General features: G+C 41.8%; 1 protein-coding gene and 3 pseudogenes across 2 annotated transcripts in view; all 4 read left to right on the forward strand.

Moving 5' to 3' along the window:
• Positions 1-1,279: 1,279 nt before the first annotated feature.
• LOC147227581 (protocadherin alpha-8 pseudogene) lies at positions 1,280-4,013 on the forward strand (annotated as a pseudogene).
• A 1,585-nt stretch (positions 4,014-5,598) lies between these two features.
• The window catches only part of LOC147227582 (protocadherin alpha-C2-like), a 188,947-nt gene continuing 177,039 nt past the window's right edge, over positions 5,599-17,506 (forward strand). Inside the window, exon 1 of the mRNA XM_086157811.1 lies at positions 5,599-7,963. Within this exon, the coding sequence (XP_086013937.1) occupies positions 5,606-7,963 (2,358 nt within the window). The 5' untranslated portion in view covers positions 5,599-5,605. The remainder of the gene's footprint in view (positions 7,964-17,506) is intronic.
• Positions 9,770-13,631, forward strand: LOC147227583 (protocadherin alpha-8 pseudogene; annotated as a pseudogene). The gene has a single exon (XR_015107004.1). The product of XR_015107004.1 is annotated as a protocadherin alpha-8 pseudogene (transcript).
• On the forward strand, positions 13,769-16,322 carry LOC147227584 (protocadherin alpha-8 pseudogene; annotated as a pseudogene).

Below are 17,506 nucleotides of genomic sequence, written 5' to 3' on the forward strand. Positions count from 1 at the left end.
CACAAAGAAAATCTCTTCTTGGTACAAATGATTTCATTAGACCCTCCGGATGACTGTCTCCGCCTTCGCCTCACTGCCGCACGTAACTCCGCCACACCATTTCACACATCAGCTACCACAAGTTAGCCCTTGAGAAAAATTTGCCAGAAACAGAAGTCGCCGGAGAGCTTTTTCGGGAAGAAACAAAGAAACAAGCAAACGACGACACCACAGGAGCGTTGCAGGCTGCCAGCAAAAAGAAAGCTGCATTTAATAGAAAATATCAAGATACCCTCCTAAGTTACGGGTTCGTTGCAACAGGTTGTACACAAGCCCTGTGCCTGAGTGTCACTGTCTCCCATGACCCCCAGATGGGAGCGTCTAGTAGTGGAGAAACAAACCCAGGGCTCATACTGACTCTACATGATGGCAAATTGATATTATTGTAAATGTCTAATACAAAGTATGATCATTGTATTCATTTTATATACTGAACTGACAAAGGCTTTTATTATTTGAACCCCCCACCCGTCTAACTGGTCCATGGAAGCATTTTCATGCATAAGACTTGTCCCTGCTTCGAAAAACCCTGCGCTAGTAGAAGAGTATTTAATTGTTCTGCCTGTCACTGCATGCTGCCCACATAGATGGAAATACAAAGACACATTATTTGCATTGAACAAAGAATTTTTGGCTCGATCAGGTGAAGGTGGGCCTTTTTCCACAGCACACCTGATGCTCTCTGACGACACACTAATGTGCCGCGCCACAGTGGTTGGAAAACACTGGATTATTGTATACATTTTAGGGACATGTTTTGTGCATGAAAGAAGAAATCACACACATTAAATTGAAGCATAATTATTATGCATTCCCTTTTAAAAAATTGTTTTACATTAATTCATTTCTTATCCATCCCAATAATCACTGTTTTTAATTATATTTATATTAAAGAAAAACCCAGGACTAAGACTTTGTTTAAATGAAAATTACTTTTGCACAATTCATATGAGCTTCAAATCACATGCAGATACACAACAACAATAAAATAGGATATTGCTGCATATTTGATTTTTAAAATGACTGGATAAGATATGTTGTATCGCTGTAAACAACAAAAACCGAAACAAACAGACGGCGGATTTGTGTTCAAATCGAAAATAGACCAAAGAAGCAGCATCATGAGTCTCAGCCACAGGGTGTCAGTGTCATATCGGCATATACTGTACAGTTGTGATGCACTGCGTGCTGTTGGCCCTTCCCCTTACGATCGGGGTTTTGTTCGGATCTTTGTCGAAGAGACAGTGCCTTCAGCACAGTTGGCTGTCGCCGTTGTGGATTTTTGTCTTTTCCTCGCAAGGTTATGGTCTGTGTCGCAGCTGTGTAGCTCGTAGATAAGACCGCTGTCTCTCTGTGATCCACGCGTGGGTCGGGGTGAAACGATAGACTGGAACCATGGGAGCAAGAGGACAAAGAGGAGGAACACGGCAGTGGCGGGTAGCCCTCTGTCTCTACGCGGCGCTCAGCTGTTGGGAACTCGTTTCAGCCCAGATCAAATACTCGGTCGCCGAGGAAGTCAAAGTGGGATCCGTCGTGGGAAATGTGGCCAAGGACCTCGGGATGGACGTCATTTCACTGGAGGAGAGACGGTTTCGTATCGTGTCGGGGACCGAAGAGGTTCCGTTCGGACTCCACCAGAACAATGGTGTCTTGTACGTGCGTGAAAATATCAACCGAGAGGAGATGTGCGAAAAAACGTCGCCGTGCGTGATCAACCTCAAGCTGGTGGCCGAGAACCCCATGGAGATACACTACGTTGCTGTGGAAATCATCGACGTGAACGATAACTCGCCCAGTTTTAACGAAGGAGAGAAAACGCTGGAAATCTCGGAGTCCACCCTCCCCGGCATCCGTTTCCAGTTACCCACGGCCCGCGACCCGGATGTTGGTATCAATACGGTGCGTGTTTATAAACTAAATCACAACGAATATTTTAGTGTTGAAATTCGAGAGAGGGGAAAGGATAAAATACCGTTTTTGGTTTTACAAAAGATGCTGGATCGAGAAAAGCAAAATGAGCATAGCCTGATTCTGACAGCAGTGGATGGTGGAAATCCGCCGAGATCAGGAACCATGAACGTCACAGTTACTGTTCTGGACTCAAATGATAATATTCCAGTATTTGAACAAGAGGTATATTCTGTAACCATAGCTGAAAATGTGAATTCTGAAACTAAAGTGATCAAGGTTACAGCAGTAGATCTGGATGAGGGATCCAATGGAGATATTGAATATTATTTTGGAAGTGAAATTGACATGAAAGTATCTGATATGTTTCTCTTGGACAAAGACACTGGTGAAATAAAAGTTTTAGGTAAAATTGACTTTGAGAGAGACAATATATACAAGTTAGACATTCATGCAACTGATAAAGGACAGCCTCCAATGAGTAGTAATTGTAGGGTAATTATTGAGGTGCTTGATGAAAATGACAACCAACCTGTAATAGAAGTTACGCCTCTTTTAGAAATGATACCTGAAGATTCAAAACCTGGAACTGTGATTTCTCTGATCAGTGTTTCAGACAAAGACGTGGGTCTGAATGGCAAAGTAATATGCAGTCTTTCAGAAAATGTCCCAATCGAACTGAAACCATCCTATCAAGATAATATGTATTCGCTGGTTCTTAAAACTGCTCTGGATCGAGAATCCTTTTCGCAATATGACGTAACAATAACAGCAACAGACTGTGGTCAGCCTCCTCTTTCCACATTGAAGACTTTGAGTATTGAGGTATCCGACGTAAATGATAACACTCCTCAATTTCTCAAGAATCCAATTGAAATTTACCTGGTAGAAAATAACATTGCAGGAAACTCAATCTTTTCCGTTACTGCTGCAGATAAAGACTTAAATGAAAACGCCGCACTGAGTTATCATATAGCTCGAGAGGTGAACAGTCAAGGAAAAATGTCAACATATTTAAACATTAATCCTGAGAACGGACAGATTTCAGCGCTGAAGAGTTTTGATTTTGAGTCGGTGAAAACCTTCCAGTTCCAAGTTGTTGCCACTGACTCTGGAAGTCCAGCACTGAGCAGCAACGTGACGGTGAAGGTGTTCATTCTGGATCAGAACGACAACCCTCCGGTCATCCTGTATCCGCTCAGCTCCAACGGCTCTGCCGAAGGCGTGGAGGAGATTCCCCGCAATGTGAACGCAGGACACCTGGTGACTAAAGTCAGAGCCTACGACGCCGATATAGGATATAACGGCTGGTTACTGTTTTCGCTGCAGGAAGTCACTGAGCACAGTCTGTTTGTTTTGGACCGCTATACAGGACAGATCAGAACGCTGCGCTCCTTCACGGAGACGGACGAGGCCGAGCATAAACTGGTCATACTGGTCAAAGACAACGGCAACGTTTCCCTCTCGGCAACAGCTACCGTGCTCGTCAAAGTCGTGGAGCCCAAAGAGGCTTTTGCCGCTTCCGACGTCAAAAGTTCGGCCAAAGTCGACGAAGACGACAACGTGACTTTTTACCTGATGATAACTTTGGGCTCAGTCTCAGTGCTCTTTGTCATCAGCATCGTGGTGTTGATCGCAATGCAGTGTTCTAAATCCACGGACTATACTTCTAAATATCTACAAGACACCAACTATGATGGGACACTGTGTCACAGCATCCAGTACAGATCTGGAGACAAACGCTACATGTTAGTGGGACCCAGGATGAGTGTAGGATCTACTATAGTCCCGGGCAGCCAGGCCAACACTCTGGTGCTCCCTGACAGGAGGAAGACTTCTGAGGAGGTAAATCATTCATCTTTCTAACATAACAAAAGATGAAGAACATGCATGAGCAGGTTTAAAACTGCAATATGGGTGTCAGATGGTATTATGCAGTCAAGGATTGCTGGTTTAGTTTTGATTGCTTATTTTTTCTGGATAAATGAAATTATGTGGAGCTTTGGCGTTGTATCATGTGATTGTAGTTTGATATGTTGTTGTTCAAACCGCAGCATTTGTTATGAGTTATGCAAATCATCTTTTGCGAGCACCTGTTTCAAGCAGGTACACCAAAACAATCCATCTCTACAGCACAGCGTAAGTTTTGTTGTCCACGGCTTGGAGTCGTAGTTGTAAAGTATTCTACTCTGGCAAATGGATTTTAGAATTTAAATACGTTTTGTTTGTGGTTAAACTTGTGCTGTCGGTTGATTCAACTACCATCTACAGATTATGTCCCTACTAGACTGTGTTAAGGTTCTCTGTCATCCAGGTCATGGTGAATTCTGTCCAATATCTTCTTGTTTGGGGAACTGCACTTGAATTCCTTCACTTGAAGACGTTTTGTACGACACCATGTGGCTTGGTCATTTGGAAAAATGTCACTGCAGAAACATTGAAGAAATCATTCAGCTTAAATGCAAGTGTATTCATTCTCTTTTTAAAATATATTAAATTCATTAATTCCTTCATTATTACCCATACCACTCATCCTTATTTCATATCATGTTTATATTGAAAGAAATCCAGGGCCAAGACATTTTCAGTCAACTATTCATGACATTTGGTTTGCACAACTCTTTCAATCTTCACATCTTATGGAAATAGAGATCACGAAAACTAAAGATGGCTGGATATTTTTATTTTAGAATTCGGTGATTGGAAAAAGTGGTGTGCAGCATAACAGCTAAAAACAAAAACAAGAAAGATAAGAAAGAAAAAATGAAAAGATTTATTAAGATGACTTTAAAGATTTTTTTGGACAATACGTTAAAGCTGACCACCATATGCACATATATATTAAAATGGTGTGGATACTTGATTTACACTTGAAAAGTGATCTGAGGCGTTGAATCCTGGATAACCTGTGTTGTGAAACAGCAAAACAAACAAACACCTGCACAAACACACAAATTCATGTTTTGTGGTTAATTCGTACTAGACTGTGTGGTTTGGTCATTTGGAAAAATGTCACTGCAGAAACATTGCAGTAATCATTTAGCTTGAATGCAAACATGAATTATTTGTTATTTCTTAAATATATACAAAATTCGATCATGAATTCAATTATTATTAATACCAGTAATCCTTCTTTTTACAAAATGTTTGTATTCGAGAGAAACTCAGGATTAAGACAGTGTAGTTTTTCATGATATATAATTTTGCACAATTAATATGAACTTCAAATCACATGCAGATGCAAAACAATATAATAGGATATTGCTGTATATTTGATCTCTGAAATGACTTGTTACGCTGTGTTGTATCGCAGTAAACAACAAAAACCGAACAAACACACAGCACATTTGTGTTCAAATCGAAAAAGACCAAAGAAGCAGCATCATGAGTCTCAGCCACAGGGTGTCAGTGTCATATCGGCATATACTGTACAGTTGTGATGCACTGCGTGCTGTTGGCCCTTCCCCTTACGATCGGGGTTTTGTTCGGATCTTTGTCGAAGAGACAGTGCCTTCAGCACAGTTGGCTGTCGCCGTTGTGGATTTTTGTCTTTTCCTCGCAAGGTTATGGTCTGTGTCGCAGCTGTGTAGCTCGTAGATCAGACCGCTGTCTCTCTGTGATCCACGAGTGGGTCGGGGTGAAACGATAGACTGGAACCATGGGAGCAAGAGGACAAAGAGGAGGAACACGGCAGTGGCGGGTAGCCCTCTGTCTCTACGCGGCGCTCAGCTGTTGGGAACTCGTTTCAGCCCAGATCAAATACTCGGTCGCCGAGGAAGTCAAAATGGGATCCGTCGTGGGAAATGTGGCCAAGGACCTCGGGATGGACGTCATTTCACTGGAGGAGAGACGGTTTCGTATCGTGTCGGGGACCGAAGAGGTTCCGTTCGGACTCCACCAGAACAATGGTGTCTTGTACGTGCGTGAAAATATCAACCGAGAGGAGATGTGCGAAAAAACGTCGCCGTGCGTGATCAACATCAAGCTGGTGGCCGAGAACCCCATGGAGATACACTACGTTGCTGTGGAAATCATCGACGTGAACGATAACTCGCCCAGTTTTAACGAAGGAGAGAAAACGCTGGAAATCTCTGAGTCCACCCTCCCTGGCAGACGCTTCCAGTTACCCACAGCCCGCGACCCGGATGTCGGTATCAATACGGTGCGTCTTTATAAACTAAATCACAACGAATATTTTAGCGTAGAAATTCGAGAAAGAGGAGAGGATAAAATACCTTTTTTGGTTTTACAAAAGATGTTGGATCGAGAAAAGCAAAAAGAGCATAGCCTGATTCTGACAGCAGTGGATGGTGGAAATCCGCCGAGATCAGGAACCCTGAACGTCACAGTTACTGTTCTCGATTCAAATGATAATACGCCCGTATTTGACCAAGAGGTATATTCCGTGACCATAGCTGAAAACGTGAATGCTGAAACTAAAGTGATTCAGGTTAAAGCAGTGGATCTGGATGAGGGATCCAATGGAGATATTGAATATAATTTTGGAAGTGAAGTAGATCCAAATATATATGATATGTTTGTCTTGGATAAAAACACTGGTGAAATCAAAGTTAAGGGAAAAATTGATTTTGAGAAGGTCAGTGTTTATAAGTTAGACATTCATGCAACTGATAAAGGACATTCTCCAACAAGTAGTAATTGTAGGGTGATTATTAAAGTGCTCGATGAAAATGATAACAAACCTGAAATAGAAGTGACGCCCCTTTTAAAAATGATACCTGAAGATTCAAAACCTGGAACTGTGATTTCTCTGATCAGTGTTTCAGACAAAGACGTTGGTCTGAATGGCAAAGTAATATGCAGTCTGTCAGAAAATGTCCCATTCGAACTGAAACCATCCTATCAAGATAATATGTATTCGTTGGTTCTTAAAACTGCTCTGGATCGAGAATCCGTTTCACAATATGACGTAACAATAACAGCAACAGACTGTGGTCAGCCTCCTCTTTCCACATTGAAGACTTTGAGTATTGAGGTATCAGACGTAAACGATAATACTCCTCAATTTCTCAAGAATCCAATTGAAATTTACCTGGTAGAAAATAACATTGCAGGAAACTCAATCTTTTCCGTTACTGCTGCAGATAAAGACTTAAATGAAAACGCCGCACTGAGTTATCATATAGCTCGAGAGGTGAACAGTCAAGGAAAAATGTCAACATATTTAAACATTAATCCTGAGAACGGACAGATTTCAGCGCTGAAGAGTTTTGATTTTGAGTCGGTGAAAACCTTCCAGTTCCAAGTTGTTGCCACTGACTCTGGAAGTCCAGCACTGAGCAGCAACGTGACGGTGAAGGTGTTCATTCTGGATCAGAACGACAACCCTCCGGTCATCCTGTATCCGCTCAGCTCCAACGGCTCTGCCGAAGGCGTGGAGGAGATTCCCCGCAATGTGAACGCAGGACACCTGGTGACTAAAGTCAGAGCCTACGACGCCGATATAGGATATAACGGCTGGTTACTGTTTTCGCTGCAGGAAGTCACTGAGCACAGTCTGTTTGTTTTGGACCGCTATACAGGACAGATCAGAACGCTGCGCTCCTTCACGGAGACGGACGAGGCCGAGCATAAACTGGTCATACTGGTCAAAGACAACGGCAACGTTTCCCTCTCGGCAACAGCTACCGTGCTCGTCAAAGTCGTGGAGCCCAAAGAGGCTTTTGCCGCTTCCGACGTCAAAAGTTCGGCCAAAGTCGACGAAGACGACAACGTGACTTTTTACCTGATGATAACTTTGGGCTCAGTCTCAGTGCTCTTTGTCATCAGCATCGTGGTGTTGATCGCAATGCAGTGTTCTAAATCCACGGACTATACTTCTAAATATCTACAAGACACCAACTATGATGGGACACTGTGTCACAGCATCCAGTACAGATCTGGAGACAAACGCTACATGTTAGTGGGACCCAGGATGAGTGTAGGATCTACTATAGTCCCGGGCAGCCAGGCCAACACTCTGGTGCTCCCTGACAGGAGGAAGACTTCTGAGGAGGTAAATCATTCATCTTTCTAACATAACAAAAGATGAAGAACATGCATGAGCAGGTTTAAAACTGCAATATGGGTGTCAGATGGTATTATGCAGTCAAGGATTGCTGGTTTAGTTTTGATTGCTTATTTTTTCTGGATAAATGAAATTATGTGGAGCTTTGGCGTTGTATCATGTGATTGTAGTTTGATATGTTGTTGTTCAAACCGCAGCATTTGTTATGAGTTATGCAAATCATCTTTTGCGAGCACCTGTTTCAAGCAGGTACACCAAAACAATCCATCTCTACAGCACAGCGTAAGTTTTGTTGTCCACGGCTTGGAGTCGTAGTTGTAAAGTATTCTACTCTGGCAAATGGATTTTAGAATTTAAATACGTTTTGTTTGTGGTTAAACTTGTGCTGTCGGTTGATTCAACTACCATCTACAGATTATGTCCCTACTAGACTGTGTTAAGGTTCTCTGTCATCCAGGTCATGGTGAATTCTGTCCAATATCTTCTTGTTTGGGGAACTGCACTTGAATTCCTTCACTTGAAGACGTTTTGTACGACACCATGTGGCTTGGTCATTTGGAAAAATGTCACTGCAGAAACATTGAAGAAATCATTCAGCTTAAATGCAAGTGTATTCATTCTCTTTTTAAAATATATTAAATTCATTAATTCCTTCATTATTACCCATACCACTCATCCTTATTTCATATCATGTTTATATTGAAAGAAATCCAGGGCCAAGACATTTTCAGTCAACTATTCATGACATTTGGTTTGCACAACTCTTTCAATCTTCACATCTTATGGAAATAGAGATCACGAAAACTAAAGATGGCTGGATATTTTTATTTTAGAATTCGGTGATTGGAAAAAGTGGTGTGCAGCATAACAGCTAAAAACAAAAACAAGAAAGATAAGAAAGAAAAAATGAAAAGATTTATTAAGATGACTTTAAAGATTTTTTTGGACAATACGTTAAAGCTGACCACCATATGCACATATATATTAAAATGGTGTGGATACTTGATTTACACTTGAAAAGTGATCTGAGGCGTTGAATCCTGGATAACCTGTGTTGTGAAACAGCAAAACAAACAAACACCTGCACAAACACACAAATTCATGTTTTGTGGTTAATTCGTACTAGACTGTGTGGTTTGGTCATTTGGAAAAATGTCACTGCAGAAACATTGCAGTAATCATTTAGCTTGAATGCAAACATGAATTATTTGTTATTTCTTAAATATATACAAAATTCGATCATGAATTCAATTATTATTAATACCAGTAATCCTTCTTTTTACAAAATGTTTGTATTCGAGAGAAACTCAGGATTAAGACAGTGTAGTTTTTCATGATATATAATTTTGCACAATTAATATGAACTTCAAATCACATGCAGATGCAAAACAATATAATAGGATATTGCTGTATATTTGATCTCTGAAATGACTTGTTACGCTGTGTTGTATCGCAGTAAACAACAAAAACCGAACAAACACACAGCACATTTGTGTTCAAATCGAAAAAGACCAAAGAAGCAGCATCATGAGTCTCAGCCACAGGGTGTCAGTGTCATATCGGCATATACTGTACAGTTGTGATGCACTGCGTGCTGTTGGCCCTTCCCCTTACGATCGGGGTTTTGTTCGGATCTTTGTCGAAGAGACAGTGCCTTCAGCACAGTTGGCTGTCGCCGTTGTGGATTTTTGTCTTTTCCTCGCAAGGTTATGGTCTGTGTCGCAGCTGTGTAGCTCGTAGATCAGACCGCTGTCTCTCTGTGATCCACGAGTGGGTCGGGGTGAAACGATAGACTGGAACCATGGGAGCAAGAGGACAAAGAGGAGGAACACGGCAGTGGCGGGTAGCCCTCTGTCTCTACGCGGCGCTCAGCTGTTGGGAACTCGTTTCAGCCCAGATCAAATACTCGGTCGCCGAGGAAGTCAAAATGGGATCCGTCGTGGGAAATGTGGCCAAGGACCTCGGGATGGACGTCATTTCACTGGAGGAGAGACGGTTTCGTATCGTGTCGGGGACCGAAGAGGTTCCGTTCGGACTCCACCAGAACAATGGTGTCTTGTACGTGCGTGAAAATATCAACCGAGAGGAGATGTGCGAAAAAACGTCGCCGTGCGTGATCAACATCAAGCTGGTGGCCGAGAACCCCATGGAGATACACTACGTTGCTGTGGAAATCATCGACGTGAACGATAACTCGCCCAGTTTTAACGAAGGAGAGAAAACGCTGGAAATCTCTGAGTCCACCCTCCCTGGCAGACGCTTCCAGTTACCCACAGCCCGCGACCCGGATGTCGGTATCAATACGGTGCGTCTTTATAAACTAAATCACAACGAATATTTTAGCGTAGAAATTCGAGAAAGAGGAGAGGATAAAATACCTTTTTTGGTTTTACAAAAGATGTTGGATCGAGAAAAGCAAAAAGAGCATAGCCTGATTCTGACAGCAGTGGATGGTGGAAATCCGCCGAGATCAGGAACCCTGAACGTCACAGTTACTGTTCTCGATTCAAATGATAATACGCCCGTATTTGACCAAGAGGTATATTCCGTGACCATAGCTGAAAACGTGAATGCTGAAACTAAAGTGATTCAGGTTAAAGCAGTGGATCTGGATGAGGGATCCAATGGAGATATTGAATATAATTTTGGAAGTGAAGTAGATCCAAATATATATGATATGTTTGTCTTGGATAAAAACACTGGTGAAATCAAAGTTAAGGGAAAAATTGATTTTGAGAAGGTCAGTGTTTATAAGTTAGACATTCATGCAACTGATAAAGGACATTCTCCAACAAGTAGTAATTGTAGGGTGATTATTAAAGTGCTCGATGAAAATGATAACAAACCTGAAATAGAAGTGACGCCCCTTTTAAAAATGATACCTGAAGATTCAAAACCTGGAACTGTGATTTCTCTGATCAGTGTTTCAGACAAAGACGTTGGTCTGAATGGCAAAGTAATATGCAGTCTGTCAGAAAATGTCCCATTCGAACTGAAACCATCCTATCAAGATAATATGTATTCGTTGGTTCTTAAAACTGCTCTGGATCGAGAATCCGTTTCACAATATGACGTAACAATAACAGCAACAGACTGTGGTCAGCCTCCTCTTTCCACATTGAAGACTTTGAGTATTGAGGTATCAGACGTAAACGATAATACTCCTCAATTTCTCAAGAATCCAATTGAAATTTACCTGGTAGAAAATAACATTGCGGGAAACTCAATCTTTTCCGTTACTGCTGCAGATAAAGACTTAAATGAAAACGCTGCACTGAGTTATCATATAGCTCGAGAGGAGAACAGTCAAGGAAAAATGTCAACGTATTTAAACATTAATCCGGAGAACGGACAGATTTCAGCGCTGAAGAGTTTTGACTTTGAGTCTGTGAAAACCTTCCAGTTCCAAGTTGTTGCCACTGACTCTGGAAGTCCAGCACTGAGCAGCAACGTGACGGTGAAGGTGTTCATTCTGGATCAGAACGACAACCCTCCGGTCATCCTGTATCCGGTCAGCTCCAACGGCTCTGCCGAAGGCGTGGAGGAGATTCCCCGCAATGTGAACGCAGGACACCTGGTGACGAAAGTCAGAGCCTACGACGCCGATATAGGATATAACGGCTGGTTACTGTTTTCGCTGCAGGAAGTCACTGAGCACAGTCTGTTTGTTTTGGACCGCTATACAGGACAGATCAGAACGCTGCGCTCCTTCACGGAGACGGACGAGGCCGAGCATAAACTGGTCATACTGGTCAAAGACAACGGCAACGTTTCCCTCTCGGCAACAGCTACCGTGCTCGTCAAAGTCGTGGAGCCCAAAGAGGCTTTTGCCGCTTCCGACGTCAAAAGTTCGGCCAAAGTCGACGAAGACGACAACGTGACTTTTTACCTGATGATAACTTTGGGCTCAGTCTCAGTGCTCTTTGTCATCAGTATCGTGGTGTTGATCGCAATGCAGTGTTCTAAATCCACGGACTATACTTCTAAATATCTACAAGACGCCAACTATGATGGGACACTGTGTCACAGCATCCAGTACAGATCTGGAGACAAACGCTACATGTTAGTGGGACCCAGGATGAGTATAGGATCTACTATAGTCCCGGGCAGCCAGGCCAACACTCTGGTGCTCCCTGACAGGAGGAAGACTTCTGAAGAGGTAAATCATTTATCTTTCTAACTTTACATCAGAAGATGGTGGACATACATGAGCAGGTTTAAAACTGTGACCTGGGTGTTTGATGGTGTTATACATTCAAGTGTTGCTGGTGTAGTTTTTCCTTGTGTATGTTTCCTAGACAAATGAAATAACGTCGAGCTTTGTGATGGTATATTGTGATTATATCTGAGATATATTGTTGTTCATAGGGCAGCATTTGTTATGAGTTATGCAAATCATCTTTTGCGAACACCTGTTTCAAGTAGGTACACAAAAAAAAACATTTCCACAGCACAGCGTAATTTTTTTTGTCCACGGCTTGGTGTCGTAGTTGTATCCTATTCTACACTGGCAAATGGATTTTAGAATTTAAATTTATTTTGTCTGTAGTTAAACTCGTGCTGTCGGTTGATTCAACTACCGTCTACAGATTTTGTCCCTACTAGACTGTGTTGATGTTTTCTGTCATTCAGGTCATGGTGAATTCTTTTCAATATCTTCTTGTTGTGGCAACTGCACTTGAATTTCTTCACTTGAAGATGTTTCGTACAACAGCATGGCTTGGTCATTTGGAAAAATGTCACTGCAGAAACATTGAAGTAATCATTCAGTTTAAATGCAAGTGTATTCATTATCTTTTTAAAATGTATCAATTTAATTAATTCCTTCATTTATTATCCATATCACTCATCCTTATTTCACATCATGTCAATATTTAAAGGAACCCAACGCCAAGACATTTTCAGTCAACTGTTCATGATATTTGGTCTGCACAACTCTTTCAATCTTCACGTCTTATGGAATTAGGCATCACTAAAACTAAAGATGGCTGGATATGTGATCTTAGAATTCAATGATTGTAAAAAGTGGTGTGCAGCATAACAAGTAAAAACAAGAAACATAAGAAAGAAAAAAGAAAAGATTTATTAAGATAATTTTAAAGATCTTTTTGTACAATACATAAAAGCTTTCAACAATATGCATATATATGAAAAATGGTGTGGATACTTGATTTACACTTGAAAAGTGATCTCCGGCGTTGAAGCCTGGATAAACTGTGTTGTGTAACAGCAAAACAAAAAAACATAAATACGCCTGCACAAACACACAAATACATGATTTGTGGTTAATTCGCACCAGACTGTGTGGTTTGGTCATTTGGAAAAATGTCACTGCAGAAACATTGTAGTAATCCTTCAGCTTGAATGCAACCTGAATTATTCATTATCTCTTAAATATATACAAAATTCGATCATTAATTCAATTACTATTAATGCCAATAATCCTTTTTTTTACATAATGTTTGAATTCAAGAGAAACCCAGGATTTAGACACTGTGGTTTTTCATGAAATATAATTTTGCACAATTAATATGATCTTCAAATCACATGTAGATACACAACAACAATCAAATAGGATATTGCTGTATATGTGATCTCTGAAATGACTGGATAAGCTGTCTTGTATCGCAGTAAAAAAAAAAAAAAAAGAAACAAACATACAGCGGATTTGTGTTAAAATCGAAAATAGACCACAGAAGCAGCATCATGAGTCTCAGCCACAGGGTGTCAGTGTCATATCGGCATATACTGTACAGTTGTGATGCACTGCGTGCTGTTGGCCCTTCCCCTTACGATCGGGGTTTTGTTCGGATCTTTGTCGAAGAGACAGTGCCTTCAGCTCAGTTGGCTGTCGCCGTTGTGGATTTTTGTCTTTTCCTCGCAAGGTTATGGTCTGTGTCGCAGCTGTGTAGCTCGTAGATCAGACCGCTGTCTCTCTGTGATCCACGAGTGGGTCGGGGTGAAACGATAGACTGGAACCATGGGAGCAAGAGGACAAAGAGGAGGAACACGGCAGTGGCGGGTAGCCCTCTGTCTCTACGCGGCGCTCAGCTGTTGGGAACTCGTTTCAGCCCAGATCAAATACTCGGTCGCCGAGGAAGTCAAAGTGGGATCCGTCGTGGGAAATGTGGCCAAGGACCTCGGGATGGACGTCATTTCACTGGAGGAGAGACGGTTTCGTATCGTGTCGGGGACCGAAGAGGTTCCGTTCGGACTCCACCAGAACAATGGTGTCTTGTACGTGCGTGAAAATATCAACCGAGAGGAGATGTGCGAAAAAACGTCGCCGTGCGTGATCAACCTCAAGCTGGTGGCCGAGAACCCCATGGAGATACACTACGTTGCTGTGGAAATCATCGACGTGAACGATAACTCGCCCAGTTTTAACGAAGGAGAGAAAACGTTAGAGATACCGGAGTCCACCCTCCCCGGCAGACGCTTCCAGTTACCCACGGCCCGAGACCCGGATGTCGGTATCAATACGGTGCGTGTTTATAAACTAAATCACAACGAATATTTTACTATTAACATGCGGGAAAAAGGAGATGACAAAACTCCATTTTTGGTTTTACAAAAGATGCTGGATCGAGAAAAGCAAAATGAGCATAGCCTGATTCTGACAGCAGTGGATGGTGGAAATCCGCCGAGATCAGGGACCATGAACGTCACAGTTTCTGTTCTCGATTCAAATGATAATAATCCAACATTTGATCAGGAGATATATACCGTGATAATATCGGAAAATGTCCATGCTGAAACTAAAGTGATCCAGGTCAAAGCAGTGGATCTAGATGAGGGATCCAATGGTGATATTGAATATTATTTTGGAAGTGAAGTAGATCCAAAAATCTATCATCTGTTTTCATTGGATAGAAACACTGGTGAAATAAAAGTTATAGGCAACCTTGACTTTGAGATGGTCAGCATTTATAAGTTAGACGTCCATGCAACTGACAAAGGACAGCCTCCGACAATGAGTAATTGTAGGGTGATTATTAAAGTGCTCGATGAAAATGATAACAAACCTGAAATAGAAGTGACGCCCCTTTTAGAAATGATACCTGAAGATTCAAAACCTGGAACTGTGATTTCTCTGATCAGTGTTTCAGACAAAGATGTGGGTCTGAATGGCAAAGTAATATGCAGTCTTTCAGAAAATGTCCCATTCGAACTGAAACCATCTTATCAAGATAATATGTATTCACTGGTTCTTAAAACTGCTCTGGATCGAGAATCCTTTTCGCAATATGGGGTAACAATAACAGTAACAGACTGTGGTCAGCCTCCTCTTTCCACACTGAAGACTTTGAATATTGAGGTATCAGACGTAAATGATAACACTCCTCAATTTCCCAAGAATCCAGTTGAAATTTACCTGGTAGAAAATAACATTGCGGGAAACTCAATCTTTTCCGTTACTGCTGCAGATAAAGACTTACATGAAAACGCTGCACTGAGTTATCACATAGCTCGGGAGGAGAACAGTCAAGGAAAAATGTCAACATATTTAAACATTAATCCTGAGAACGGACAGATTTCAGCACTGAAGAGTTTTGACTTTGAGTCGGTGAAAACCTTCCAGTTCCAAGTTGTTGCCACTGACTCTGGAAGTCCAGCACTGAGCAGCAACGTGACGGTGAAGGTGTTCATTCTGGATCAGAACGACAACCCTCCGGTCATCCTGTATCCGGTCAGCTCCAACGGCTCTGCCGAAGGCGTGGAGGAGATTCCCCGCAATGTGAACGCAGGACACCTGGTGACTAAAGTCAGAGCCTACGACGCCGATATAGGATATAACGGCTGGTTACTGTTTTCGCTGCAGGAAGTCACTGAGCACAGTCTGTTTGTTTTGGACCGCTATACAGGACAGATCAGAACGCTGCGCTCCTTCACGGAGACGGACGAGGCCGAGCATAAACTGGTCATACTGGTCAAAGACAACGGCAACGTTTCCCTCTCGGCAACAGCTACCGTGCTCGTCAAAGTCGTTGAGCCCAAAGAGGCCTTTGCCGCTTCCGATGTCAAAAGTTCAGCAAAAACTGAAGAAGACGACAACGTGACTTTTTACCTGATGATAACTTTGGGCTCAGTCTCAGTGCTCTTTGTCATCAGTATCGTGGTGTTGATCGCAATGCAGTGTTCTAAATCCACGGACTATACTTCTAAATATCTACAAGACGCCAACTATGATGGGACACTGTGTCACAGCATCCAGTACAGATCTGGAGACAAACGCTACATGTTAGTGGGACCCAGGATGAGTATAGGATCTACTATAGTCCCGGGCAGCCAGGCCAACACTCTGGTGCTCCCTGACAGGAGGAAGACTTCTGAAGAGGTAAGATAGATGATTCTGTGTCCGTGAATGCTTATAAACGAGCACAACTCCACAGTATATTGCCCTTAATCACAATGCTAAATTAGTTATATGTAGAATATCTAGGTATCTTATCAACAAATGCAATTACTATTATCCCAAATTGCTGCTCTACATCAGGAACCATGTTGCAGTGTTTTTGTCTGGACAGGCACCATCTTTCCGCACCACTTTTTGGATCTCCTTTCACTTGTGACTTTAAAACATTTTCACAAGTTTCAATGGCAATTAAGACATATCTTCATTCGTTTATCAATACACACAAGAGTATTTGGTTTTCAGAAGAGCCTGCATGAGAACGGGTTCTTTGCGTGTCTGTACAGACTCTGTCCTTGGTGCTGAATTCGGCTTCCAGCCTGTCATTGCTCCAGATTCCAGTACTTGTTTTTGCTTTGTTGGGTCTTCTTTAGTGTTTATGAGAATTTGGTAATCTATGGTTTCTCAGTCCCACCAAAATGGTTTGCTAGTTTTGCTGTCTGAAAAAGACTTTTCACCTTTCAATGTTGTTTTATCTCAGTTTTGATGGTTATCTTTACATACACATGTGAAATCGTCCCTGGAACTTTTTCAGTTCTTTTGGAGATGATATAAAGAGGATTTTTGTCAAATAATTTTGCCTTTAACATCACAAATGTTAGAAGGGTAAATCGTTGTTGCCTCTTTTACTCTGAGTTTTGTTGGCAGTGTTTTAGCTGTTGTTGGAAAATGCAGTAAACGATTTGACCTTCGTGGAAATCATTTGATAAACCAGACATAGTTTGTTGTGTCATAATCCAATGATGCACTATTTGATGTAAAGTAAAAATAATAAGAATTTATACATTTTTGGAAATCCGTATGTATTACACCTATGTGAGAGAAAGGTTGCCACTCGAGCCAATCTGTAAATTTTGTTGACAAACAACTGAAATTTACAGTAATTGACCAAGAAAATACTGTGATTTCACTCAACACTGATTCCTTTTCAAATGGAAACTCATCAGCAGGCTGATAGATAAAGTGCCGTTTCTTCTTAAAAGCATCTTTCAAAGATGACCGCATAGACACGACATAAAGTCTCGATAAGAAAGACACCAATATGTGGCAGCAATTTGATAACAGAAACGTACTGCAGTGTGACTTCATCCATCCTGAGTTGTGGAGCTCGAAGAGGC

Source organism: Fistularia commersonii, chromosome 13 (assembly GCF_037954325.1).
Source record: "Fistularia commersonii isolate RoL2024-O1a breed Wild chromosome 13, RoL_Fcom_v1.0, whole genome shotgun sequence".
In the NCBI taxonomy this organism is placed as follows: Eukaryota; Metazoa; Chordata; class Actinopteri; order Syngnathiformes; family Fistulariidae; genus Fistularia; species Fistularia commersonii.